This window comes from Culex pipiens, unplaced genomic scaffold, assembly GCF_016801865.2.
Source record: "Culex pipiens pallens isolate TS unplaced genomic scaffold, TS_CPP_V2 Cpp_Un0024, whole genome shotgun sequence".
Classification (NCBI taxonomy): Eukaryota; Metazoa; Arthropoda; class Insecta; order Diptera; family Culicidae; genus Culex; species Culex pipiens.
Window position 1 is genome coordinate 1 of NW_026292841.1, and position 27,598 is coordinate 27,598.

At 41.0% G+C, this 27,598-nt stretch overlaps 1 protein-coding gene across 1 annotated transcript; it reads right to left on the bottom strand.

Annotated features, from left to right (window-relative positions):
* Positions 1-11,443: 11,443 nt before the first annotated feature.
* On the bottom strand, positions 11,444-13,213 carry LOC120431820 (uncharacterized; the record flags this gene model as incomplete). Its single annotated transcript, XM_039596939.1, has 3 exons — positions 12,968-13,213; positions 12,035-12,448; positions 11,444-11,923 (listed from the first exon to the last, which is right to left on the bottom strand). Coding segments are annotated over exons 1-3 (1,140 nt in total), but the record flags the coding sequence as incomplete, so codon positions are not given.
* Positions 13,214-27,598: the final 14,385 nt, after the last annotated feature.

The window sequence follows — 27,598 nt, forward strand, 5'->3', positions numbered from 1 at the left end:
TTGGTGTAGGGGAAAGTGGGGCAAGTGTAACAAGCTAAGGAAATGATCGTTGTAACCCATTAAAAACGTTAAAAATCTGTCGGATTATATAATAATCATCTTATTCCGGGTCTTGACTAAAACTTTTATAGAACAAGTTTTCAAAAAATCCTGTTTTTTAATGCAACAAAATGATTTTGAATTTTTTTATTTTCCGTATGTTCTACTCAACTAGTGGGGCAAGACGAACAACCCGTTGGGGCAAGAGGAACAATGCATGAAAAAATATGTTAATTTGCTGACAATTGAACTGTTATCACTAAGATACATCAGATGAGGATGTATTTGAAACGTTTCTTTCATTTTTAGATTAAAGAATATTATTTTACTAAAAATTTGATCGTTTTTACGAAAAAAATTGTTACTTAGATGAAAAAAAGGAAATTTTCATAATATCACTATATTTTGTATGGACATTTTTTTAAACAATTGTTTATCAGTTATTAAGTACGTTTATGTATTTACTTCCCAATAAAATATGTTGTTGCAGCAATTCGTATTTTTTTTCCATACTAAAAATCCTTATGGTACACTTGCCCCACCTGAATAAGATTTTTGAAAAGCTCTCAACAAAAATAACAAAAAGTTAAATCATACTTAATAATAGGTGCAAGTCATTGGTAGGGACACTACTAATCTAGGAAAAATAGCATTTTGATAAAATGAGCCTTAAAACGAACCCTAAGCCTTATTTTGTTCACTCCAAATATTATAAGAAAACAAAGGTTTTTTTTTAAAAAAACTTCATTAAATCTTATGCCTGTGGCGTTTACGTTGTTTTGGCGGTTATGTGGTAGTAGAAACAGCTAATTGCATTGCTAGCAACATTTCCTCATACTTGAAATAATCAAAATTGTAAAAATTACGGCCGTACGAGCGATTGTTCCTCTTGCCCCATATGGTCGTCTTGCCCCACCTTCCCCTATAGTCATGCCTCGGTTTTGCACTGCCCTGGATTTGATTCGTACAGCTGCCTCGGTTAAGCACGGACCAGTGCTTAACTGAAGCACAGAGCTTATGGGATTTTGGCTATATGGGAGACACTGGCTATACTGCCCCTGATCGTATAAATGTCCCATATGCATTTTCATCGATTTCGAGTTTTTGATGCAGTTTGGTTCAAAATCGTGTGCTCTTTCAAAAGAGCCTATAACATCCAGTACTTTGTTCTAAAAATCAGGAGGAAATCTAGTTTTTTCGCGAAAACTTAACACGTTGACTTATGTATGGGACAAACTTTAAATGCGTTTTTCTCAGCTTGCTGTTTTTGCATATGGGACATTTATGCGAACATGGGCAGTTTAATCCTTTGAAAAATCTTCCAAGCTTAAAAAATTATAGTGTTTCGGAATCGGGATGATGTCAGCTATCCATTGCAGTTATAATTACATTAGAATTTTCGCAAAATACGTATATTTCCTGTTGGAGAGTCAGGTTGACTTCCACTGGACCAAATACGAACGATCATCAAAGACCGGGGGTCATTTATTGAGAGTTTAGGTAGACTGAGCGGAGAGAAGTTTCTCCCAGAACTTTCTCTCTAGCCGATGATAAAAACATCGCACTAGGTTCAGCGATCGCACAAAGTAGAAATCAACTCAAGTTGGAAAAAGGTCCCCAAAGGGGAAAGGTCACGGGGTGACCGTCGCGCCCGCGGCGCGGCGCTTGTAAATTATTGTACAGTCCTAGAAATAAACGTTCTTGTAAGAATTTGTGTAGTTTACGGTAATTCGCGTGTTTTATTTTATTACGGTGACCACGAAACCGTCACCCGGAAGCCCGGGGAGTCGTTCCCGCGGACTAATTGGACCTCCTCAACCAGTGTGTGTGTGCGCAGATGGATCTGCGCCCAATCTACCATCGGTCTATGTTGGGACCTACCAACGGAACCACGGACCACTTATCGAAGGCAACCAGGTCCCCAACATAATGGTCCTTCGAACCGGATATTGCGGATGTTGGGGAACCACCGGAGGACACTGGTTGATGGATTTGGAAACGCGAATCGGTTCGTACTACCTGGACCTGGACTTCACGCCATTTTGCGCGCTGGATGGATAGCGCCATTTCAATTTGGCTGGGCTGGACAAAGGTCATTGTCCAGCAGAACCTTTCTTCACGAACTACAAATGGAGTGCACGGTGTGCACAGCGACCTGGAAATCATCAACAAATCGCGAGCGAGCAGACTTCCAACTCACCATCAACGCGTCTCGCTCGCTGGATCTGGGTACACAAAAAAAATGATGTTCGTCTTGGCTGGAAGCTGACCACTCAAGCTGGTCTACGCTCGAGATGATGGAGTTTGGAACATCTTCTGGCTTCTGGACATACTACCGATTAGGAGGACACACCTGTTTCCAAAGGTAATTATTTATAAACATCGGTATATGTCGGCCGAAGCCGAGCACAATCACTCGCTAACACCATCAAAATCTCTTCTTGAACCAAAACTGCGAGCCACACACCCGCTACACATCACATCATCGTCGGCATGGCTGGTTTCGGAGCAGAAACGCTCATCTTCTTGTGCACGGTTGCACTATCCCTGTCGCGAACATCCATCAACTTCAATTAACCATCGGTGGCCGGTGGCTGCAAGGATCGTCATCATCTGCTATCGGTGTGAGGAGGCGTGACGTAATCGGTCGTCATATCACCAACACGGACTCAACACGACGACGTCATCAACGATCGGCGAACGGTCGCCACGTGTCGTTGTCCAGGGTGAACACCATCACATCACCATCACCATCACGTCAGGATGACGTCAATAATCAGCTGTTGCAGAGGAGCAACCAGCACAACTTGGCTAATCCACCTTCCGGAGCTGCACTTGTGACACGTCACGAGATTCGCCAACGTGTCTGTGGCAACACGTTCGGATACTTCATCAACGCAGCTTCAGAGGACATAACACGTACCGTTGGATCAAAACCTGATTTCCCAGGTAAATATATAAGAACGGTATATGTCGCCGAGGCTTGGACTCTACAGCGGAATATTACATAACATTTTTCTATTCCTTGCTGTGATACCACACCAACACCAACAACTCACATTCGGCGCTGAGTCATCGTGATCGTCAACCGACCACGCAGAACGTCGCTGGGACGATCGCTCACACTCGAGCTGGCGAAAACGGATGCTGCCTACTCACAACGTGACGTCATGGTGTCGTCACTGCAAGCGAGACGACGGCAGTACAAGCTGGGATCATCGTGGTGTCTCATTCCAACCACTACAGTTCAGCAAACAATCGGGGCCAGCAGCGGACAGCTGGCACAAGGCAAGACGAGCGACGGTTCGTTGGGAGAACAAAAGGAATTCACACCAACTCACACTTCTGGACGACCGACGATCGGGCGATCAGCTGTTACGGTCGTAGATGTGAGTCGTCATCGTCAGGGTTACTGATACCGGCACGTGATCAACTTTGATCTCCACGGAGCGAGATCTGATTCGGCATGCAACAACGGCGATCGGTTGGACGGTGTAACCGATCGGGAATCATCCGGGAACGACCATACACCATGAAGAGGCTGCACAACTTTAGGTTTCTTAAGGTAAACACACTCTAAAGTATATGTCCGCCGAAGCCGGACATCGGACGCTACACCCTAAAAACCATAATCCTCTTTCATGTTACTGCACGGTCAACCAATACATTGCTGGCACGCATACAACATTCCGGAGTTGACCACTGCCAACTGGTGGTAGTGGTGATAACGGTCATCTACACACACCGTTCGGGTCATCATCTCACGTGACGTCATCGGGACGTCGGCTAACGGTGTTGATTGAAGACGATGGTTATTAGGGTGGCGAGCAGGTGCAGCGTGTGGATGTCGCTTGCGCCGATACACGGTCCGCACCATTCAGGATTCGGGTGCAGTCGAGGACAGACAGCGGAGGTCTCAACCCAATTGTGCAGTCGGGGAAGCACTGCAAACTTCTGGAATTAATCATTCATAAACCCACACCTCAGCGCGGCGTCAACGGGACGTTGCCATGTGCGGCGTAATCTGGGTCGGCAGTTGGAACACAGCCGATCTCACAACGAATTCACGCTTTGGGGGTGTCGAGGATGCACACCTTGGGGAAGCTGAACGGAATCAAGGATGGCCGGCAGTTGGAACACTGCTGCCCATTCAAGGAGGACCACAATCTGCGAAGCGCCAAGGACGCGTGCTTCGGAGTTTCATCATTTGGAGGTTCAAAAAAGGGACAAATACCCTACCAACAAACTCGCATCGAATTTTGGAATCGACGGCAGGGTCGTCGGTTACTGTTGTATTGGACCAAAAGACAACAGTACGGTGTTTTGGTTTGCACACAACCACGCTGGCAGGGTCAGCGCATACTGCCACACGGAGTTGGCATTGGTTGCGTATGTCTGGTGTACTTCTACATCGACGTGCTACTGTAGCCACGGACGGCTTCGGGCAGCAGCACTCTACACGCGCTACTCTAGGCAGGGTCTAGGGGTCGGAGCGCAAAGAGGACCAATCGATCAGCTGTGATCATCGGTCGCAGTTGGTGGTGGTAAGGGACAAATGTGTTGCGGTTTTGGTCCGATAAGGAGATCGCAAGCACATCTACAAACATCTTCAGCGATCACACACGATCGCACAAATCAGCTGGCACGTACTTGGACGTACGACTCGGTGGTGGAACACACATGGCATCGGGATTAGGCTGGTCATGGGGATCGGCTCGCAAGGTCTTCTGCGCACTCTTCAGGCAGTCAACGAACAGCTGATCAGCACCAACACACATCTACGCTGTGATCTTCGATGGTGGGTGAGGCACGATAGGCATCGTTTGCTCACGAAAACAACTTCTGACAAAATTTGGATGGACGATCTGATCGTCGGGTTAGGGTAAAAAGCGAATCATTGACCAAGCAAAGCTTACAAAATAGGAAGAATTTATGACTACAAACACTTTTAGGACACACAAGCTCATGTTTTGGTTGAGCTTAGGACACAAACAACACAAACTAGGACACATGTTTGTATCATTCCCTCCCACACTCTTGAGCTTCTTGTGATGCTTTAGGTTCAGAAATTCGGGGAATTTCAGGGTGGGTGAGAATGTTGGAGAGTCAGGTTGACTTCCACTGGACCAAATACGAACGATCATCAAAGACCGGGGGTCATTTATTGAGAGTTTAGGTAGACTGAGCGGAGAGAAGTTTCTCCCAGAACTTTCTCTCTAGCCGATGATAAAAACATCGCACTAGGTTCAGCGATCGCACAAAGTAGAAATCAACTCAAGTTGGAAAAAGGTCCCCAAAGGGGAAAGGTCACGGGGTGACCGTCGCGCCCGCGGCGCGGCGCTTGTAAATTATTGTACAGTCCTAGAAATAAACGTTCTTGTAAGAATTTGTGTAGTTTACGGTAATTCGCGTGTTTTATTTTATTACGGTGACCACGAAACCGTCACCCGGAAGCCCGGGGAGTCGTTCCCGCGGACTAATTGGACCTCCTCAACCAGTGTGTGTGTGCGCAGATGGATCTGCGCCCAATCTACCATCGGTCTATGTTGGGACCTACCAACGGAACCACGGACCACTTATCGAAGGCAACCAGGTCCCCAACATTTCCTGTATTTTGAAAATTCAATGTTTCTCGAAAAAATACTCAAAATTAATGTTATTGCAATATGGGTATCAAATGATCGGAATTTTTAAAACATTTCGAAAGAACATTTTTTGAAAGTACTCAACATTTCGCAAAACTACGTATTTTTGAAAAAGTTCTCAAAATGTCAGTTTTTTTACAATGTGGGTATCAAATGATCGGGTTTTTTTTTTGTACATTTCAATAGTAATATCACAATTGTTTGAAAATACTAAAAATATCACAAAACTACTTAAATTCGAAATATACTCAAATCTACAAAATGGGGGACAAATGATCGGGATTTTTTCAAACATTTCGAAAATAACAGCACATTTTTTCTAAATACTCAAAGTTTTCACAAAACTACGTTTTTTTTGATAACAATACTCAAAATCCAGTTTTTGAGTAGTGAGGTGCCTGTATGGACGCGCAGTCCTGTTTTTTCGTGTTATTTTCCGTCTCTTTTGTGTCGCTGTTCGAGTGCATGGGGTGATTGGCTATTATAATTAAATAATGGCATCAGTAGTGTGGTGCCTGTGTGGACGCGCAGTCCTGTATTTTTTTTCGTGTTATTTTCCGTCTCTTTTGTGTCGCTATTTGTGTACATGGGGTGATTGGATTTCTTCTTCTTCTTTTTTCATTTATTTTTTGTTCGCGCGTTCGTTGGCCGATGAATTTTATTTTTGTTCTCTTTATATAGTTTTCAATAGAAACGATCCGATTTTTGTTTTTTGAGACAAGCAAGTCGTATTGCTGGATTAAGTCCTTTCCATATCATCGAGGATCGGAAGGCACGTCGACGGATATGTTTTAAGGCTTATGATATAAAATAATTTTAATGAATGAAGCCCTTCCTACATCACCGTTGATTGGAAGGCACGCCGACGGAGAATTTCTGGAGAATCGCGGTCGAATTAATACTATATTTAAATCCCTAGATAGGTATCTTTCCGCAGCCGGCTGCCTAAGATTTTTAAAATTTCAACCCATAAACAAATTGCTCATGGTCGCATCACCTACCACAGTGAATCCTGACCTCATACCCATCTTACTAACCCCTCAAAACTCATGTGATACTTTGTCGGAGACGCAGTCGATTTGGCGGTCCCATCACTCAAGTATCGGCTAACATTCCCATCCACTTCCCCGTGTCTTACCACTGGTCGTGGCCGGCGTCGGTATTGATCAGCACGATAGGGACCTTTGAAAATTGCGAAGGGGTGATGATTGGTTCCTACTTTTCATCTGTGGTCCACGGAGCAATGTTTGGGGGTCCTGGTCAATAACGAAGTAGCAGCTACGGGTAGACACCAATGCTATGCTATGGTGTAATACTCAAAATCCAGTTTTTACAATATGAGTAACAAATGATCGGATTTTTTTTCATATATTTCGAAAGTCATGAGATTTTTTTCAAACTACTAAATAATTTTTGGAATAAATTTTCATAAAACTATGATTTTTGAAAGATACTTAAAATTTCAGTTTTTAACATTTGGTAAATTTGAGCATTTTCAAGAATTTTTGTTTTTATTTTTTAAATGTATGAAAAATCCCGATCATTTGATACCAATATTGTAAAATACAGAGTTTTTTAGATTTTTTTTCGAAAATAATTTTGAAAATTTTCAAAATGTATTAAAAATCCCGATGATTTGACTCATATTATAAAAAAAAACTTGAGTACTTTTCGAAAAACCGTAGTTTAGTGAAAACTTTGAGTGTTTTCAAAAAAATGTTATTACTTGCAAAACGTTTGAAAAAATTCCGATCATTTGATACCAATATTCTAAAAACTTAAATTTTGAGTATTTTTAGTTGCTTGAGTTTAGAGTTGCTCGTGCAATCATAAATGTATATGTAAATATTACCTTATAAAAAATAAAAGATGATATTTCAAAACGTTACAGTTCTAGTTTCAATGATTAATATTGAAACTTTAGTGAGTAGACTGTTGTTCAGTTACAAAATTCAAGTTGTTTGTGTTTTCGCTTTCCTCATCTTACAGAGGAAAGGCTTTATCACTCAGAAAATGAACTTTTTAATCAGAGCTCCTAGGCCTACCTTCATTTGTACATATCGACTCAGAATCACCAGCTGAGAAAATGTATGTGTGTTTGGCTGTATGTAGACATGTGTACCAAATCAATGTCACTGGAATACCTCGTCACATGCTCAACCGATTTTGGCCGGAATGGTTTTAATCGATCCGTCTTAATGTCCCCTAAGTTGCTATTTAAATTCATGCAGTTTTGTCATGTATTTAAAATAATATGTTAAAAAAACTGTTTCATATTAAATTAAAATTATGGTAAAAAGGGTGGTTTCTTCATGAAACCCTCACATGTTATAAATTTTTAGAAAGCATATAAAAAGACCTTTTAGGTGGAGTAAGAATGTTCAAGATCTGACTTACCTATCTTAAATTACAAGCGTTTTAAAAAATGGTCTGAATTCACATAACCTCAACTGGTCGGGTTTGATAGCCACGAAAAAGACGTGTAGAGGGATGCCATTTTCCTCAAAGGCCGTGTCTGTATAATTTTGACAAAAAGTCTGTAGGTAGTCTGTTTTTTACTCCTCACTTATTTTTATTAGGACCTCTTAGGTGCTGCGAACATTAGGGGAGATCCATAAACATGTGGACACTTTAGGAGGGTTGTAATCACTTTAAATGAGAGGAAGGCATCAACCACCTAAAGGTGGATTTCTGAACGTTTTTGATAAAAGTTTCAATTTTGAAAATTTTTTATTCACAAAATAGTATCTGTACTATAGTAGTTTATGCAAAGAATTGCTAAATGAAGTATTGAGTGCATAATTTGTAAAGGGAGCGCGTGGTTGTTAAAAAAATATTCGGAGTGAAAAGTGATTTTTTTTTGTGTGCCTTTTGTCGTGTTTTTATGTGTGCTATTTCTTGCTAGCAATGATAATATCAGTCCTTCCTTTATCATCGTTGATCGGAGGGCACGCCGCCGGTTGAGTTTGTCGCAGTAATTGTATTCCAAAGTAACAGGGTGTGAATTGTGTTTCCTACTTCAGTCGATTGGGGGCGACCAGACCACGCTCTTGCCTTACTGAATTATTTGTGTCTTGAGCGTAATTTTCGTTGAGTAATTGTTGTTTTTTTTTGTGCTTTTGTTATCTTAATCAATTGTTTTGTGATTTTTTGTGAAGCCCTTCCTTTATAATCGTTGATCGGAAGGCACGGCGTCGGGTAAATTGTGTATATTTTTTTCGAATAAGGTTTTATTTTTTATGGTGAAAAAGCCATTTCTATATAATGATCGAAAGACGCACTGACATTTTGGATCGTGGATCGGAGTTAATAGTGGAGCAAAGTAATTTTGTGAGAGTGATTTTGTATGTTAACATTCCCATAGCTTCGTTGCTCGGAAGGCTCGCCGACGGGTCTGTTATGAAAGTCCTCCCCATAGCATCGTAGCTCGGGAGGCATCGAAAAGCCAATACCTTATCCTACTAACCAAAAAAAAAAGATAATCACGTGATGCTTGAAGGAGATGCTGTGGATTCAACGGTCTCAAGCGGTATCAACCAGTAGTTATATAGCGAAAAACTATGTGCTTGATGAGTCTGCAACTTTAACTATCGGACTAACATTCCTCCCTTTCGTTGAACTGCAGGCTTCTTGGGAGGGCGCCGGTATTGACTAATAAAGTAGGGATCTTCAGAGGTTAAACAGTGAACGGATGGTTGGCTCCCACTGATCATTTTTGATTCATTGTTTAACTTCAGCTGATCTGTCAATAACGGAGTAGCAGCTCATTGGCAGTTAACCATGCTCATGCTCACGAATTGCGAGTTTCATACAACACTTTTTCAACTCATGCTTTATTTTAAGTCCGCGAGTGACGTCAATTCATCAGCCTCTTTGACCCAGTATTATGTGATTATTGGAGGGTTTCTTGGCACAATATTGCAAGGCCCTTGACGTCGTTTCGAAAATTTCAACTTTATTTTTTTGCACGAAGTTGTGAAAAATTAAACTTTTCAGCACTCTTATTTTGGGCGATAAAAAGCAAGCCAAATTAGGTAAGCGCAACACGTTGGAAAAAATATTATAGGGTCATTCCCAACGTTAGTCTCATGGTTTACTAAACCATCTCTAACTAACATACGGTGAGGATGTTGTGTTTGGATGCAAAAAGCGTCATCTCCATCATCGTCAGGGACATCGCACACATGTTACATTACATGCATGTAACTTTATTTTTAAATTAAATTCTACCACGACTCTTTTCTATGACTCTTCTATTTTTTAGCTCTGGATTACATGGCACACGTGCTAGTCATGCAAGGTTTGAAATTAAAGAGATCGCTAATCCTCACGAGATGAATGTTTGTTTTGCTCTCTCTCTCTTGAGAAGGATCCCCACTAAGCCAAGGTTGCACTAGACGACACACACTTGTCAAGTGAAGTAGGTCAATTGCTGCAACACATGACTTTAAATGCATTGCTCTGGAAAACTGTGTAGCGGAGTAAAAAAATCTGCAAAGTCATGTTTGAAAACTGAACAGTCACGGAATCGCTACTGAAATTTATTTATTAAAGTTCTTTTGCCTTCTGTGGGCAGTTAAATTCCTGTTAATTCCACTGTTTCGTTTTAATGGCGATTCAACACCGAAAAATAAAAAAAGGAAGCTCTTCTCAAGTGGAGCCTTTCATCTCTTCATGATTGTACATTAAAAAGCTCAGTGCGCGCACAAACACGCACACACACACCTCCACACAAATGGAAGTATCCTTCATCCTTTATTTTCGCTCGTTTCCGCCTTAATGGAAATATCATAATTTTGAAATGACGTCTCTCTTTTCTCCACTCTAGTGCTTTTTATGGTCAGACATTTTCATTTTTCATTTACCGCCGTGGTCCGCAAAAGGATGGAGGAAAAAAAAGAAGCGCGGGCCGCCATCTTCCGCAGGCAGAGCTTCTTTTCTGAAATTATGATTGCAATTACTGACTCTGTGTGCGGTGTGAGTGCCGCCAAGCCGCCGTGGCCCAGCTGTCAAAAGTGACGGCTGAAGAGAGAGAGAGAGAGAAAGAGGCTGGGTGTTAGGGAATGAGGTTGAGTGCTGTGTCTTGCGATTCTGGAGTGGACATTTTGTTTAGTGTTTTCTCATTAACGAAGTGATCATTTTTATTTTTTTCTTTGAGTGTATAATGGATTGCAAATTTTGATTGTCATTGAAAAAACGGAAATATGCCTCCCAGAACGCCTTTTTTAGTGCGTCCATCCCGGAAATTCCTGGGACAAAAATCCCGGGATTTTTCCAAAATCGGGAATTCGCGAATCCCGGGATTTTTTATAATTTGTCTCGGGAATTCCCGAAATTGAAAAAAAAAAAACAAATTTTGGTCCGGAAACATATTTTTTGTACAAATACATAAATAGTTGAGTATAATAGCATTAAAATTTGTATTCGGCATATATCAGCAATAATTTGGCTTATTAGTGAAAATTGTTGAATTTGAGTTTACAGATTCACAAAATTCCTAGTGCTTTAAATATGTTTTATTTATCCCTCTATATTTTTAAAAGACTGGTTATTACATTAATGAATATTAATTTTTTACTTACTTACTTTTACTTTTATTGGCGCTACACCATTAGCTTGGCCTGCTGCACGATTCTCCGCCAACAAGCTCGGTCCATGGCTGCATGTCTCCAATTTCGCGGTGCACCCACACTTTCTAGATCGCTCTCCACTTGGTCCACCCACCTCGCACGTTGCACCCCCCTACGTCTTGTTCCTACCGGTTCCGACACAAACACCAACTTCGCAGGATTGATCTTCTGGTTCCGTTGGCTCAATTGCTCGGTACGTTCCGGCATCCTTGCAACATGACCGGCCCACTGCAACCGTCCAGCCTTCGCGACCTTCCGGATGCTTGGTTCGTTGTAGAGTTGTGCAAGTTCGTGGTTCATTCTCCGCCGCCATCCGTCGTTCTCATATACGCCGCCAAAGATGGTCCTTAGCACTCGACGTTCGAAGACGCTTAGCGCTCGTAAGTCCTCTTCGAGCATTGTCCACGTCTCGTGCCCGTAGAGGACGACCGGTCTTATCAGCGACTTGTAGATGGAACACGTCGTATGTAGGGAGAATTTCCGGGACCTTAGGCTCTTGTGAAGACCGAAATAGGCACGACTTCCAGCGATGATGCGCCTCCGAATTTCCCTGCTGCAGCTGTTGTCCGACGTTACCAACGATCCGAGGTATACAAACTCCTCCACTACCTCGAATTCGTCCCCGTCGATTGTAACGCTTGGCCCAATGCGAGCCCTAAGGGACTCGGTTCCTCCTGCCAGCAGGTACTTTGTCTTCGCCACATTCACCCTTAGCCCAACCTTCTCTGCTTCCCGCTTCAAGTCGGTGTACGCATCCGCAACCGCCTTGAACGTTCTGCCAACAATGTCCATGTCGTCGGCGAAGCAGATGAACTGGTTGGACTTGCTGAAGATCGTGCCCCGCATATTGAAGCCCGCTCGTCTCATAACACCTTCTAGCACGACATTGAAACAAAGACAAGAGATCCCATCGCCTTGCCGAAGCCCCCCAAGTGAAGTAAACGAGTCCGATTCCGCACCCGATATCTTCACACAACACCTAGCCCCATCCATCGTCATCTTGATCAGTCTGATCAGCTTCCCGGGAAAACCGTTCTCGTCCATAATTTTCCATAGCTCTTCGCGATCGACTGAGTCGTACGCGGCTTTAAAGTCGATGAAAAGGTGGTGCGTGGGGACTTGGTACTCGCGACACTTTTGGAGGATTTGTCGCACAGTGAAGATTTGGTCGGTTGTTGATCTCCCCATGACGAATCCGGCTTGATAACTTCCAACAAAACCTTCCGCTATTGGCGATAGGCGGCTGAAGAGGATCTGGGAGAACACTTTGTAGGCCGCGTTGAGGATTGTGATGGCACGGTAGTTCTCACAATCTAACTTGTCCCCCTTCTTGTAGATCGGGCATATTACTCCCTCTTTCCACTCCTCCGGTAGCTGTTCTGACTCCCAGACCCTGACTATCAGTCGGTGCAGACAGGACGCCAGCTTCTCCGGGCCCATCTTGATGAGTTCAGCACCGATACCATCCTTACCCGCTGCTTTGTTGTTCTTCAGCTTCTTGATGGCATCCTTAACTTCCCTCATCGTGGGAACTGGCTCCTCTCCTTCTCCCGCTGTACCGATGAAGTCCTCTCTCCTGCCGCCTTGGACCCCTGCCTCTGCTTCTGCGCCATTCAGGTGTTCATCGAAGTGCTGCTTCCACCTGTCAATCACCTCACGCTCGTTCGTCAAGATAGCTCCATTTTTATCCCGGCACATTTCGACTCGCGGCGTGAAGCCGTTTCGGGATCCGTTGAGCTTCTTGTAGAACTTGCGCGTTTCGTTTGAGCGATGCAGCTGCTCCATGTCCTCAAACTCCAACTCTTCCTGGTGGCGCACTTTTGCTCGGAAGAGCTGGTGCTGCTGCCTTCGCTTCTGTCCATACGCCTCCTCGTAATCACGGAGATTGTACTGCAGCATTTTAAACAAATGAAAAAAATATATTAAACTATTCAGACTTTAGTCCCGGTTTTCCCCAGTTGGCCAAAGCAGAATTAAAAAAAAAAACAAAAAATATATATTTTTATTTCGTTTTAAGGGGTTACATACATGTAGAAAATGCAAAAAATCTTATTACAGAAAATTTATTGAATCCACTTGAAAGATAATCAAATTTTTTTTCTAAAATCTTCAAAATTTTAAAGAAAGGAGAAGTCAAATCAACTTAAAACAATCTAAAACGTATTTTTCTGCATTTATAATCATTTCTAGCATGTTGCAAAACATCTGGGCAGGTGTAAAATGCATTTTTAAACACTTAGTTCATTCAAATGTTGAAACCATGGCTCCTAAATTCAATGTTTAAACTTTGTTTTTTTTTTGCCCCCCCCCCCCCCCCCGTCGAAGGGGGGGACTTTGGTCAGAGTCGAGGGACATAATCTTCAAAAAATATTTGCAACGGCCTTATTTAAAAATAAACTTTTTTCAATATCGGCCTTCGTCAGGCACACGGAACTAGTTTAACGAGTGTTCACCAAAATTATGAGCCGATTTGGTCAAAGCAGTGTTGAGATATCGTAGCACCCATTTTTTAAACTGCCAACTTCAAATTGTTATATCTCGGCAATGGTACAACCAAAAGTTTTTTATTTTTTTTGTTGATGGATGAAAATATTTATTTTAATGTCTTGAAAATAGATTTAAAAAAGTTTAAATGTGTTCTCATACCAACCTCTGACATTTATGCCAATTTACATTTATGTGAACCCTTAAGCTATTTAAAAGCTGTCGTCTATGTTTAGATAGAAGTGTAGATTATAATAATATAATTGAGCTGTTTGTTTGATTTTAAGCTAAAAAACATAACGAATATAATGAAAATATAGATTTTATGACTGTTTAATAAAATCCCGGGATCCCGGGAATTCCCGGGATTTCAAAAATATTTTTACCGTTTCCCGGGAAATTCAAAACCCGGGAAAATTGGACGCCCTAGCCTTTTTCATAAAAAATAAACATAAAATTTTGTAAATATTTTTATTTTTGATTTTTGATAATCGTCCCGAGCAGACGGAAATAACTTGGGAAGGACAGTTTTTGATATTGTGAGAAGATCGAAATATGTTATTGGGATGATCGGATTAGTTGTTAAAATAACAAAAATCAATAACAAAGATTTGTTCGAAGAATAACTTAAACTGTTATTATGTTGTTATTGCAATAACAAACCAATAACACAGAAGGAATCATGAAGGAATAACAAGATTTGTTATTTTGTGCGGAGAGGTGGAGCAGCATAATAACAGAAAATGTTATTGAACTGGTATGTCTCCATAACAAAAAAAGTTATTGTTTTGGTTTATTTGAAAGTTGCCATAACTCCTCTGTACTAGTCAGGGCTGCAGAGTCGGGTACCTCCAAGCGACATTGAATACATACTTTGAAGACAACTCCGACTCTGGATGCAGGATATGACGTCAACGACGACTTCAGCTCTTCAAAAATACCCGACTTCACAGATTCCGACTCCAAGTAAAAGTTGCTGAAAATTTGCTGAATCCGATGCAGTCTCCGAGGTCTCACTCCAGCTCACTTCAACGTCAGCTCCGACTTCCTGGCTCTGTGAAAATAATAACAGTTTTTGTTATTCACACTTCAAAAATTCTCAATAAATAAATCAATTCCGTTAGGGAACATAACAAAATTAAAAAAAAAATTAACTCTAAAAAGTTAATTTATCACATTTCATGGTGAAATAAATGACCCCGATGAAATTGGTCAAAATTATTCCATAGTTCTAGCCAATTTTAGTAAAATCCCTTAGGGGAAAAAATAATTTAAAAAATCAGCTTTCAAAATTTCAACTTCTTAGAATAATTTTTGCTTAAGGACCCCATTTCATGGCCAAAATAATGACCTTGACGAAATTGGTCAAAATTATCCCATAGTTCTAGCCAATTTTAGCAAAGTCCCTTAGGGGGTATATCAAATAATAAAAAAAAATCAACTTTCAAAATTTCAACTTTTCAGAACAATTTTAGCTTAAGGACCCCATTTCATGGCCAAAATAATGATCCTGCCGAAATTGGTCAAAATTATCCCATAGTTCTAGCCAATTTTAGCAAAGTCCCTTAGGGGGTATATCAAATAATTAAAAAAAATCAACTTTCAAAATTTCAACTTTTCAGAACAATTTTAGCTTAAGGACCCCATTTCATTGCCAAAATAATGATCCTGCCGAAATTGGTCAAAATTATCCCAAAGATCTAAACATATTTAACTAAAGAAAAAATAATGACAGATTGTGTTATGGACACTTAGAAACATTTCCATTTGTGCGATTTATTATAATTTTATTTCTAAGTCAGTATACCGAACGAATAACAAATTTTGTTATTAGGAGAGTTTTTGAAATGTATAACATTTCCTCTTATTAGCGTGTTATCAAACATTTTCAATATAATATCACTTCAATACCAAATTTGGTTATTTTATCAGAAACTGTTATTATTTTTTCTTCTTGAAGCTGAACTTCAGGATAAAATAATAAAACTTTTTGTTTTTTAACAGGATTTGTTATTGAAATATTATTAATTTTGTTATTACCGTCTGCCCGGGACCCCATTTCATGGCCAAAATAATGATCCCGACGAAATTGGTCAAAATTATCCCATAGTTCTAGCCAATTTTAGCAAAGTCCCTTAGGGGGTATATCAAATAATTAAAAAAATCAACTTTCAAAATTTCAACTTTTTAGAATAATTTTAGCTTAAGGACCCCATTTCATGGCCAAAATAATGACCCTGACGAAATTGGTCAAAATTATCCCATAGTTCTAACCATTTTAAACAAAGTCCTTTAGGGGGTATATCAAATAATTAAAAAAATCAACTTTCAAAATTTCAACTTTTTAGAATAATTTTAGCTTAAGGACACCATTTCATGGCCAAAATAATGACCCCGACGAAATTAGACAAAATTATCCCAAAGATATAAACATATTTAACAAAAGAAAAAATAATAACAGATTGTGTTATGGACACTTTGTAACTTTTCCATTTGTGCGATTTACGGTAATTTTATTTCTAAGTCAGTATACTGAACGAATAACAAATTTTGTTATTACGAGAGTTTTTGAAATGTATAACATTTCCTCTTATTAGCGTGTTATTAAACATTTTCAATATAATATCACTTCAATACCAAATTTTGTTATTTTATTAGAAACTGTTATTATTTTTTCTACTTGATGTTGAACTTCAGGATAAAATAATAACACTTTTTGTTGTTTTAACAGGATTTGTTATTGAAATATTATTAATTTTGTTATTACCGTCTGTCCGGGGTTTCACGTAATTGTGTATTCTAATAAATTTCAATTACTTTGTTCTACTTTCAGGTAATTTTTCGGATGAATCGACTTTATATGAACACTTCAGTGCGAAACCTAATAAATCTAGCTGAAAAGGTCTGTTCTTGTACAAAAAATGCTTACCAATCATTTTGATTGTTAATTAGGACCACTCGTCTCCCCACGGCTAAACAGCCTTATTATTTAATTACCATGCAAATCAAATCTACGTGGGCATGAAATGTTTAACGAGGCATGCTGCTGTGAATTTTTAATACCTCTCACCCTTCTCAAACAAGTTCCAGAAGATGTTTTTCTCTAGCCATCGCCTCCCCCCCCTCTCCTCCCAGGGGAATAATCAATCAAGTTTTTCTTTGCCACATGGCGCTTCATTAATTGAACACGCACACACTTTTTCGCTCGACTAAACTTTCGTCACAGCGTAGCGATTTCGAATGGCAACGACACGACCCTTTTTCATGTGTGATTAAACATCGGAAATCACGGGAAGCAAAGGAGCTTCCTTATAAGAAAAGCCCCCTTTAATTCCTTCTCCCCTTCTTTTTATCCAACACATCAACCGCAAATGACGAGTTGATCCAAAGTTTTCCGAGATTTTCCAACCCAGCTTGTTGCCCCCCCCCGGTGGGTGGGGTTCGTTTCGAACAATCACCCATTTTGAAATTAAAAACATTTCCAAGCAATTTAACCAGAGCATCGTTCCTCTTGCTTTGAGGAGGTTGATAATTGAGCTTAAATTTGTGATATTATTGTTCACAACGATAAAGCTCATTCTTCTGAGTACAATGACCCTTTGTACGATCGCAATGGATTTAAAATGGATTTTTAAATCAATTTTGAAAAATTAACTTCGCGGCCCTTCTTGACAGAAAAAGTCCTACTTGACAGCTCTTTCCGAGGGGACCATAGTTAATTCGTCGAAAAAAGGTTGTCTTGTCAACTTTCTTTTTTGCTTTTAAAATAACAAAAAGTGATCAGAAATGGTTCTGCCTTCCTCACCTTACTGAGGAAAGGCTTTAAAATTACTCGAAAATTAACTTCTTAATTCAACCTCGTAGACCCACCTTCACGTATACCTATTGACTCAGAATCAAATATTGGTCCGTGTACTGAAAAACGTGCACTCGATTTTCTCCGGACTCTTTGTACTGTGTAAACAAGTACAAATGTATGTTGCAGCCAACCATTGGCTACCCCATCCTAACTCCTCTTTGTACTATATAAGGGTCATTCCATCTCAACTGTGCACGAAAAAGTGCAAATTTGAAAATTACCCTCTCCGATCCTGCTCAAATTTGGCAGAGCTGTTGATACTATCAAAACATGTAAGAATCCCGAATTTCATCCAAATCGGACCACCCCCTCCATTTTTGTACCTCCCCAAAAAATCGACTTTTTGGCGATTTTTGACCAAACCTCCTAGTTTCAAACGGCGATAGCTCAGGAACCACAAATCTTAGAGGGTCAGTCTTAGACTCAATTTTGAAGGAAATTGGACGTAGAATCCATTTCCGTGATCAAAATTTAGATTAATTTATTTTTTCTACCTGTATTGCGCAATTGAAAACTTTAAACGGCCGTATCTCAAAACACCCCAACTTATTTTTTTTATTTGACCTCACCATCGTGTTCCCCGGCCAATTTTACATAAGAATCACTTATCGACAGAAATGAATATGTTTTGTTCCAGAGATATCGAATTTTAAAGTTTTGTGTTTTCGAGATTACCTACATTAGCTTCATTCGCCGCATCTGCTAGAAGCACACAGGCGGGCTGATCAATAACTGCTACCTGGTGTCATGGGAGATAGTTAATTTAATTTATCTTTTTATAATTTTACGCAAATATTTATTCAAATGGCTAATAGGGGAAATTCTCGTATGTTTGGCAGGTTAAGTCAAAAAGCCGTAATTGCCAATGGTAAACAAAGCCTATTTTGCATCGGTATCCGACCTACTTACGAAAAAACAAATTTCAAAAATGCTTATGATTGTTCATCAACTCGTCTCTCAAGTGCCCCAAACTAAAAAAAATGAAATTTTGTTACAATTGGGAGAAAAACAAATATTGGTGTTGGAGGTCACGGTGGCTCTTACGGCTTTTTGAAAACTCACCCGAGATTTTCACTATTTAAACAACAAATTTTGCAAAACTTTTGATAGAAACTTGCTTGTTCACTTCTTTCTTATTGAGCTATTTATCACTCGATTTCAGTTGAAAACGCTTTTAATCAGCTGTAATTGAATGCCAAAGCGCTGATATGGCAACATTAGAAGAACGCTGGAATTAGATGCTGTTCCCCTACCTTGATCAATCTATTTTTGTGAAAAAAATATTTATTGGGTTATTTTGAATGCACCGTTTATTTACGTGTTGCTAACCGTTTTAGAGAACCTCCGAGGCCATGACTAGGGCCTTTATCATGGGCGGTAGCAAAATAGTACCATTCAGCAAAAACCCCAAAACCTGCTTTATTATTATTATTATTATAGTTTATTATTGACACTTTACCATAATTTGGCAAATATCATTTATGGGTTAAAAGATTGATCATATTAAATCAATTTTTATATTGTGAGCCAGTTCCATTTGATTAAAAGATGATTTTAGTCAAGGTACATTTTATTTAAAAAAAATCCTTTATACGTGAGGACAGCAGCCGTATTGTGTTCCAAGAATCCAAGAATGACAGAAGAAAAAGGTGCAGGTGGTTATGTTACACATGACCAGTATGACAAAGAACTTTGCAAGATGATTGTTGAAATTTTCGATAAGAATGTCCGGTCCAAATTTCCCCATGATTCCCTTATAATTACATAAGACAACTCTTTTGTGAATAGTTTTAAGACATAATATCAACGTCCTATCGAACTAAGGGGACGGAAATTGCAAATGGAGCTGCAATAGAAATCAAGGTGAAATCAATCGACTTTCCCTCACCACTCGAAAGTTATCAAGATGCGGAAATGTTTTTGCAAGGCTGTTGCAAGCAATTGGCGGCAGCAAAGTAAATTTCAACAGCAAACATTAAAACTGCCCTTTCAAGGGCTCTAATTGAATTCGAAATAGTTATTCTATATTTCCAGAAACAGAATTTCGCCGCGGCACAATAAAAAGGCAATCGCAGTAATCGATTTATTACTTCCTGCGTAAAATAAGCGATTTATTTTAACTGCGTAACTTCAGATAATGGTCAGATGCATGTGCAGTATCAAAAACCATAAAGTTTGATACCCATATTGCCCTAACTCTTATGGTTCGGCAAATGTCCCCTCATCGGAACATCCGCGGGGCCTCCGGCCACTCCGGATTGTAGCCAATACTTCCGAAATTTCAAATTTCATGTCCAGTATCAAAAACCATGAAGTTTGATACCCATATTGCCTCAACTCTTATGGTTCGGGAAATGTCCCCCCACCGGAACATCCCCGGGGCCTCCGGATTGTGGTCACTACTGCTGAAATGTCAAATTTTATGTCCAGTATCAAAAACCATAAAGTTTGATACCCATATTGCCCTAACTCTTATGGTTCGGCAAATGTCCCCTCATCGGAACATCCGCGGGGCCTCCGGCCACTCCGGATTGTAGCCAATACTTCCGAAATTTCAAATTTCATGTCCAGTATCAAAAACCATAAAGTTTGATACCCATATTGCCCCAACTTTTTTGGTTCGGCAAATGTCCCCCTTCGGAACATCCGCGGGGCCTCCGGCCACTCCGGATTGCGGTCACGACTGCCGAAATGTTAAATTTCATGTCCAGTATCAAAAACCATAAACTTTATCGCAACCACAACCAACTTGACCCAAAGGCCCAAAGCCCAAAGGGAACTGGTTCTCGATCAACACGGAGACCCCTTCTTGATGCCGTTAACCGGAGCCTTCCGGGATCAGCAGCTTGACCACATCGGTCCCTAACGTTCTTCCTTGATGGCCTGCAGCGACAATCCGTCCCGTTCCTGCAACGGCCCGAGCCATTTCGGCGACCTCTCCACGTCGTTGACCGGGGGAATTTCTGCTGTACCTTCTGATTCTGCAACTGCCACTCGATGTTGACTCCTCGGCTGTCAGAAAATTATGAGCTTGAGTGGAGATGATTTAAGATACATCAATCTCACGTCTCTCGGAGAGGATGATCGGGAAAGGTTTGTTCAACCAATCAGCGTGATGGAAAAGGAGGGGAAGTCTGCGAAGAGGGGAAATCGCCACGTAACGATTTCGCTTCGCAAAAAATTGGGTTCCGATCTTTTTATTCATTCTCTTTACACATACTACACACCACCTAGAGCACCAAACAGTGCGTTGCAAGTGTATTTGTAGCAAAAAAGCGCCATCGACTGTGGATTTGCTCGTGTGTGTGTGTGTGTGTGTGTGTGTAGTAAACCACACTAAAATTGTGTTCGCGGAACCACACTAATATCGAAAATCGATTTTCCCCAAGATCGATCGGATGAGCAAACTCGTGAAGGGTAGTTGCACGGCAGAAACCAGGCGCACACAAATGAAGCTCCCCAGCCCGCGTTTGTGTGTATGCGTTGATAATTTGGTGCTCTTTCAAGCCCCAAACTTGCCACTCGATTTCCCTTCCGCACATACAAACACTCACTACCGTACCCAACCAGATTTTTAAAGAATACTCTTTCGTGTGAATTGGCCCTGAAAAGGGCCATTTTAAAGTCCTATGATGATGATAAAACCATGCGATGATGACACTCCAAGTTGCCGGCAATTTTCCCTCCCGCGCCTGCTCTGTCTCTCTTTCCAATTTTTCAATTCTCTCCTTCCTCTCGGCGGCTCTGTTGTGCTGCTGCTGCTTCTCGATCCTCCTCGTGCAAAGCTTCGGACTCGTTTGAGCTTCAACCGGCGGCACGGCGCTCTTTTATAACCTCGCTTGGCTGTGACGGCTCGACGCTTTCGAAGCAGTGGCAGAGAGCAAAATTTGCTAAGTGCTAGATACTTGAATCTGATTAATGTGTTCGGGAAAGGTTGCGCTCAACCAATCAGCGACCTGGATTTTCCAGGTCTGAATTTTTATTTTTCATCTTAACTTTTGAGTACTTTAACAAAGTTTTATCAACTATGTGAGGTAGTCTACTTGCAATTTAAGACTTCCCCTTTCGTTTGGTGGATAAAGCATGCAGATTGCTTGAATTGGGTGGAAGATATAAGCGTTTAAACGATTACACAAAACGTTACACTTTCGCTTCGCGAAATTTTGGATTGACACCCGTAGACAGTGCCCTTAAGACAAAGTTCTTTGTCAAAAAAAACACTGTTGTTCGGACGATGTCGAAATCATCGCAACAAAATTTGGGGAATTAGCCGCTTTGCAGCAGATCAAACTTTGTGATTTTCTTACATTTTTCAGTTTTATACTTTACAGAAATCCATTTCCTACTCCTTGTGATCGTCCTTCACTAGAGTACAACAAATCAACAAATTTTATTCATTTTAATTCATATTTTTAACTCAATAATGTATCGTGCACTTATTGTTCAGTGTTACTAACAAGATTAATTGCATTTTGCATCGGAATCCAATTCTGCCCTTTACTGTGGGTCGTTATTGCTCTGTCCTGTGGGTTAGCACAGAAATTCACTTCATTCATTTGTTTTAACAGATAAACATTCGCGATTAAACTCCAGTTTCCTACAGTGTTATACAGTTAATTTTTGCCCAATTTGATAAAGATTATTTATGATGAAATATTATTTCAATAAATGACCAGGTAGCAGTTATTGTTCAGCCCGCCTGTGTGCTTCTAGCAGATGCGGCGAATGAAGCTAATGTAGGTAATCTCGAAAACACAAAACTTTAAAATTCGATATCTCTGGAACAAAACATATTCATTTCTGTCGATAAGTGATTCTTATGTAAAATTGGCCGGGGAACACGATGGTGAGGTCAAATAAAAAAAATAAGTTGGGGTGTTTTGAGATACGGCCGTTTAAAGTTTTCAATTGCGCAATGCAGGTAGAAAAAATAAATTAATTTAAATTTTGATCACGGAAATGGATTCTACGTCCAATTTCCTTCAAAATTGAGTCGAAGACCGACCCTCTAAGATTTGTGGTTCCTGAGTTATCGTCGTTTGAAACTAGGAGGTTTGGTCAAAAATCGTCAAAAAGTCGATTTTTTGGGGAGGTACAAAAATTGAGGGGGTGGTCCGATTTGGATGAAATTCGGGATTCTTGCATGTTTTGATAGTATCAACAGCCCTGCCAAATTTGAGCAGGATCGGAGAGGGTAATTTTCAAATGCTGTTCCGCTTCAGATGGAATGACCCATAAACAAGTATTACAACTAGAGGGTGACGATTCTCGAGATTTTCAATTTCCCGGGAATCGAGAGTTGAATTTGGCAATTTCCCGGGAATTCCCGGGACCCGGGAGTTTTTTTTTAACTTTGCCAATAAAGCCAATAATTTATAAAGAAAAGTAATAAATGTTTTTCTTTTCAATGAATTCAGTTACAATTAATTCGTACTTATTCAATGAAACGTTAATTAGAATCTCATTATTTTCGGGAACAGTCTACCTATTTTTTTTCTAAATCTGCAAATATAAGATCGTTTTTTGAGCTTTTTGTGACTGTGGATTGAAAAGTCAGCGAATCCTTATTCGCACAATATGATAAATAAAGACTCAAAACAACAATTTTTATTTTTTTATTCTCTTTAATGTGAACTGTAAATATTCATTAAAAAAATAGTTATCAGGAAAACCAAATATTCACATGTGGTGGACATTAACTTTACAAATATCGCCAGAGTTTTTTTTAATATGATTTAACATTCAAACGCCCAAGGCTCCAAAAAAGTTGGAACGGTAATTTCAACTCAATGGTTCTCAGACATAACTCAACAAATCAGGATGATTCTTCTTTCCAGTGATATGTTAGGATGTTTAAATGAACTTTGCAGAACTTAATTTGATCAAATATGTTATTTCTGCGATCAAAAACATCGTTCCAACTTTTTTTTTGCGTGTAAAAAAAAATCTTCAAAAAATTCGCGGAGGCAGCCGTTTTGAATAAAGGTGGAATGATGTTTTCGGTCGCAGAAATTAAACATTTGTTCAAATCAAGTTCTTTAAAATTTTAGGATCATCTAGACATTCTTACAAATCACTGGAAACATCGTCCCGATTGGTTGAAAAATTCCCGAAAACCATCGAGTTGAAGCTTTTTTTTTGGGAGGCTTAGACGTCCGTGTAAGTTGGGCATGCGTTGGGCGTTCCAGTGTTAAGTGAGATAAATTGGAAACACAAAATGACTTATTGTCATCGATAAAGAAAATTACCTTGATACTGCAAAATTAACTTACTTAGAATTTAGTCCTAAAATTAAGCTTAAATTTGTGATATTATTGTTCACAACGATAAAGCTTGTTTTTCTGAGTACAATGACCTTTTGAACGACCTCAAAGGATTAAAAATAGATTTTTAGTTCAATATTTAAAAATTTTAAAAATTAACTTCGCAACCCTTCATGACAGAAAAGGTTCTACTTGACAGCTCGTTCCAAGGGAATCATAGTTGATCCATCGAAAAAATGTTGTCTTGTCAATAATTTGTTTGCATTAAAATGAAAAAAAGGGATCAGAAATGGTTTTTAATTGTGTTTTTTATTAATGAGCATGAGCATGAGCATGAGAGACCACCCATGGTTGTCCTTCTCCGTTGCTGAACAGGACCGTAATATCCCATCAGCACAACTGGTCACACGCTTCAACGATCAAATGATGTTTCCCTTATCAACAGCATGCATGAATGCGCTGAAAAGATAAAACATCACGATCATCAAAACTAGAGCCAGTGCGAATAGGAAACAGTCGTTGGCCACCAACGGCGCCCGCCATGTCAGTTTGTAGATCTCGAGGGAATGGGACGGGAATGTTAGTTAGCACAGGCTGCTACCAAGGGTGGGTTCTATACGATATCCACACCCCCGCGTGTGCCGGAAAACTACTTCTACTTGGGATTTTGTTAGTGGGGAAGGGTAATGGCCAGGATTCATCATAGAGGATGATGATGTGGCCCAATAATCAATGAATTTTGTTGAATAGGGTGATGTATTATGTATTCTCAAGGCAAACAATCGGATGATGCGGATGAGACCGTTCCCGGTTATTTGGTGTTGCGTTTAACATAAATGATTCAATCTTAGACAGCCGGCTGTGGAAAGATAGAATCAAAATTATGTGTGATTAAAAGGTGAAATATTAAACTCAGCGTAACATATTTACGTAGAGTTGCCCTGAGACTATTTATACTTTTAAATTATTATAAGATGAGCGACCAATTAATGACTGAAGAGTTATGATGTTATCTGAAGGACTTGAACAATCGCGTTGAAACAATATTTGTCGCCGTGGTTCGCGTGAAACGAATGGTCGAATTGAATGATAATTTATATTTTGTTGACGCAATTTAAAAAGAATTTTTCCGTGAAACAATTGCAAATCATAGAACAAAGAAATCCGACTGTGATTTGTATCAGATACATGACTAACGAGAAAAACACACCGACGACGATGGACGAAAACGGAACGCGAAAAAAAAATGCGTCCCGACGGACAGGCACCTCGAAACGAACTGGCTCAGCTCTGCTGTCATCATGACAACCAGAGCTAGCCGCACCTTCACACACACACGCACGAACTCACCCGAAATACACACCGACGACGAACGACGAAAACGGAACGCGAAAATAAATGCGTCCCGAAGGACAGGCACCGCGAAACGAACTGGATCTGCTCTGCTGTCATCGTGACAACCAGAGCTAGCCGCACCTTCACACACACACGCACGAACTCACCCGAAATACACACCGATGACGATCGACGAAAACGGAACGCGAAAAAAAATGCGTCCCGACGGACAGGCATCGCGAAACGAACTGGCTCTGCTCTGCTGTCATCGTGACAACCAGAGCTAGCCGCACCTTCACACACACACGCACGAACTCACCCGAAATACACACCGACGACGATCGACGAAAACGGAACGCGAAAATAAATGCGTCCCGACGGACAGGCATCGCGAAACGAACTGGCTCTGCTCTGCTGTCATCGTGACAACCAGAGCTAGCCGCACCTTCACACACACACGCACGAACTCACCCGAAATACACACCGACGACGAACGACGAAAACGGAACGCGAAAATAAATGCGTCCCGACGGACAGGCACCGCGAAACGAACTGGATCTGCTCTGCTGTCATCATGACAACCAGAGCTAGCCGCACCTTCACACACACACGCACGAACTCACCCGAAATACACACCGATGACGATCGACGAAAACGGAACGCGAAAAAAAATGCGTCCCGACGGACAGGCATCGCGAAACGAACTGGCTCTGCTCTGCTGTCATCGTGACAACCAGAGCTAGCCGCACCTTCACACACACACGCACGAACTCACCCGAAATACACACCGACGACGAACGACGAAAACGGAACGCGAAAATAAATGCGTCCCGACGGACAGGCACCGCGAAACGAACTGGATCTGCTCTGCTGTCATCGTGACAACCAGAGCTAGCCGCACCTTCACACACACACGCACGAACTCACCCGAAATACACACCGATGACGATCGACGAAAACGGAACGCGAAAAAAAATGCGTCCCGACGGACAGGCATCGCGAAACGAACTGGCTCTGCTCTGCTGTCATCGTGACAACCAGAGCTAGCCGCACCTTCACACACACACGCACGAACTCACCCGAAATACACACCGACGACGATCGACGAAAACGGAACGCGAAAAAAATGCGTCCTGACGGACCGGCACCGCGAAACGAACTGGCTCAGCTCTGCTGTCATCGTGACAACCAGAGCTAGCCGCACCTTCACACACACACACACACACGCACGAACTCACCCGAAATACACACCGACGACGATCGACGAAAACGGAACGCGAAAAAAAATGCGTCCCGACGGACAGGCATCGCGAAACGAACTGGCTCTGCTCTGCTGTCATCGTGACAACCAGAGCTAGCCGCACCTTCACACACACACGCACGAACTCACCCGAAATACACACCGACGACGATCGACGAAAACGGATCGCGAAAAAAATGCGTCCTGACGGACAGGCACCGCGAAACGAACTGGCTCAGCTCTGCTGTCATCGTGACAACCAGAGCTAGCCGCACCTTCACACACACACACACGCACGAACTCACCCGAAATACACACCGACGACGATCGACGAAAACGGAACGCGAAAATAAATGCGTCCCGACGGACAGGCACCGCGAAACGAACTGGCTCTGCTCTGCTGTCATCGTGACAACCAGAGCTAGCCGCACCTTCACACACACACGCACGAACTCACCCGAAATACACACCGACGACGATCGACGAAAACGGAACGCAAAAAAAAATGCGTTCCGACGGACAGGCACCGCGAAACGAACTGGCTCAGCTCTGCTGTCATCGTGACAACCAGAGCTAGCCACACCTTTACACACACACACACACGCACGAACTCACCCGAAATACACACCGACGACGGTCGACGAAAACGGAACGCGAAAATAAATGCGTCCCGACGGACAGGCACCACGAAACGAACTGGCTCAGCTCTGCTGTCATCGTGACAACCAGAGCTAGCCGCACCTTCACACACACACACACGCACGAACTCACCCGAAATACACACCGACGACGATCGACGAAAACGGAACGCGAAAATAAATGCGTCCCGACGGACAGGCATCGCGAAACGAACTCAAGTTTTTAATTGTGTTTTTTATTAATGTACACAAATTGACATAGGGCTTTAGTACCCAATTGAAAAAAAAATTAGATCATGAGAATTGCTATGCTCCAGAGAGGATATGGAAATTATACTTATTTCGAAAAGTCTTTTCCCTCTTAGAAATAATAAATAGAAACAATAACAGTTATGATAACAGAGCATTTAGGTGAATTTATAAGTATTTATAGGTGTTTGATAAGTTAAAATTTACACTTTCTGA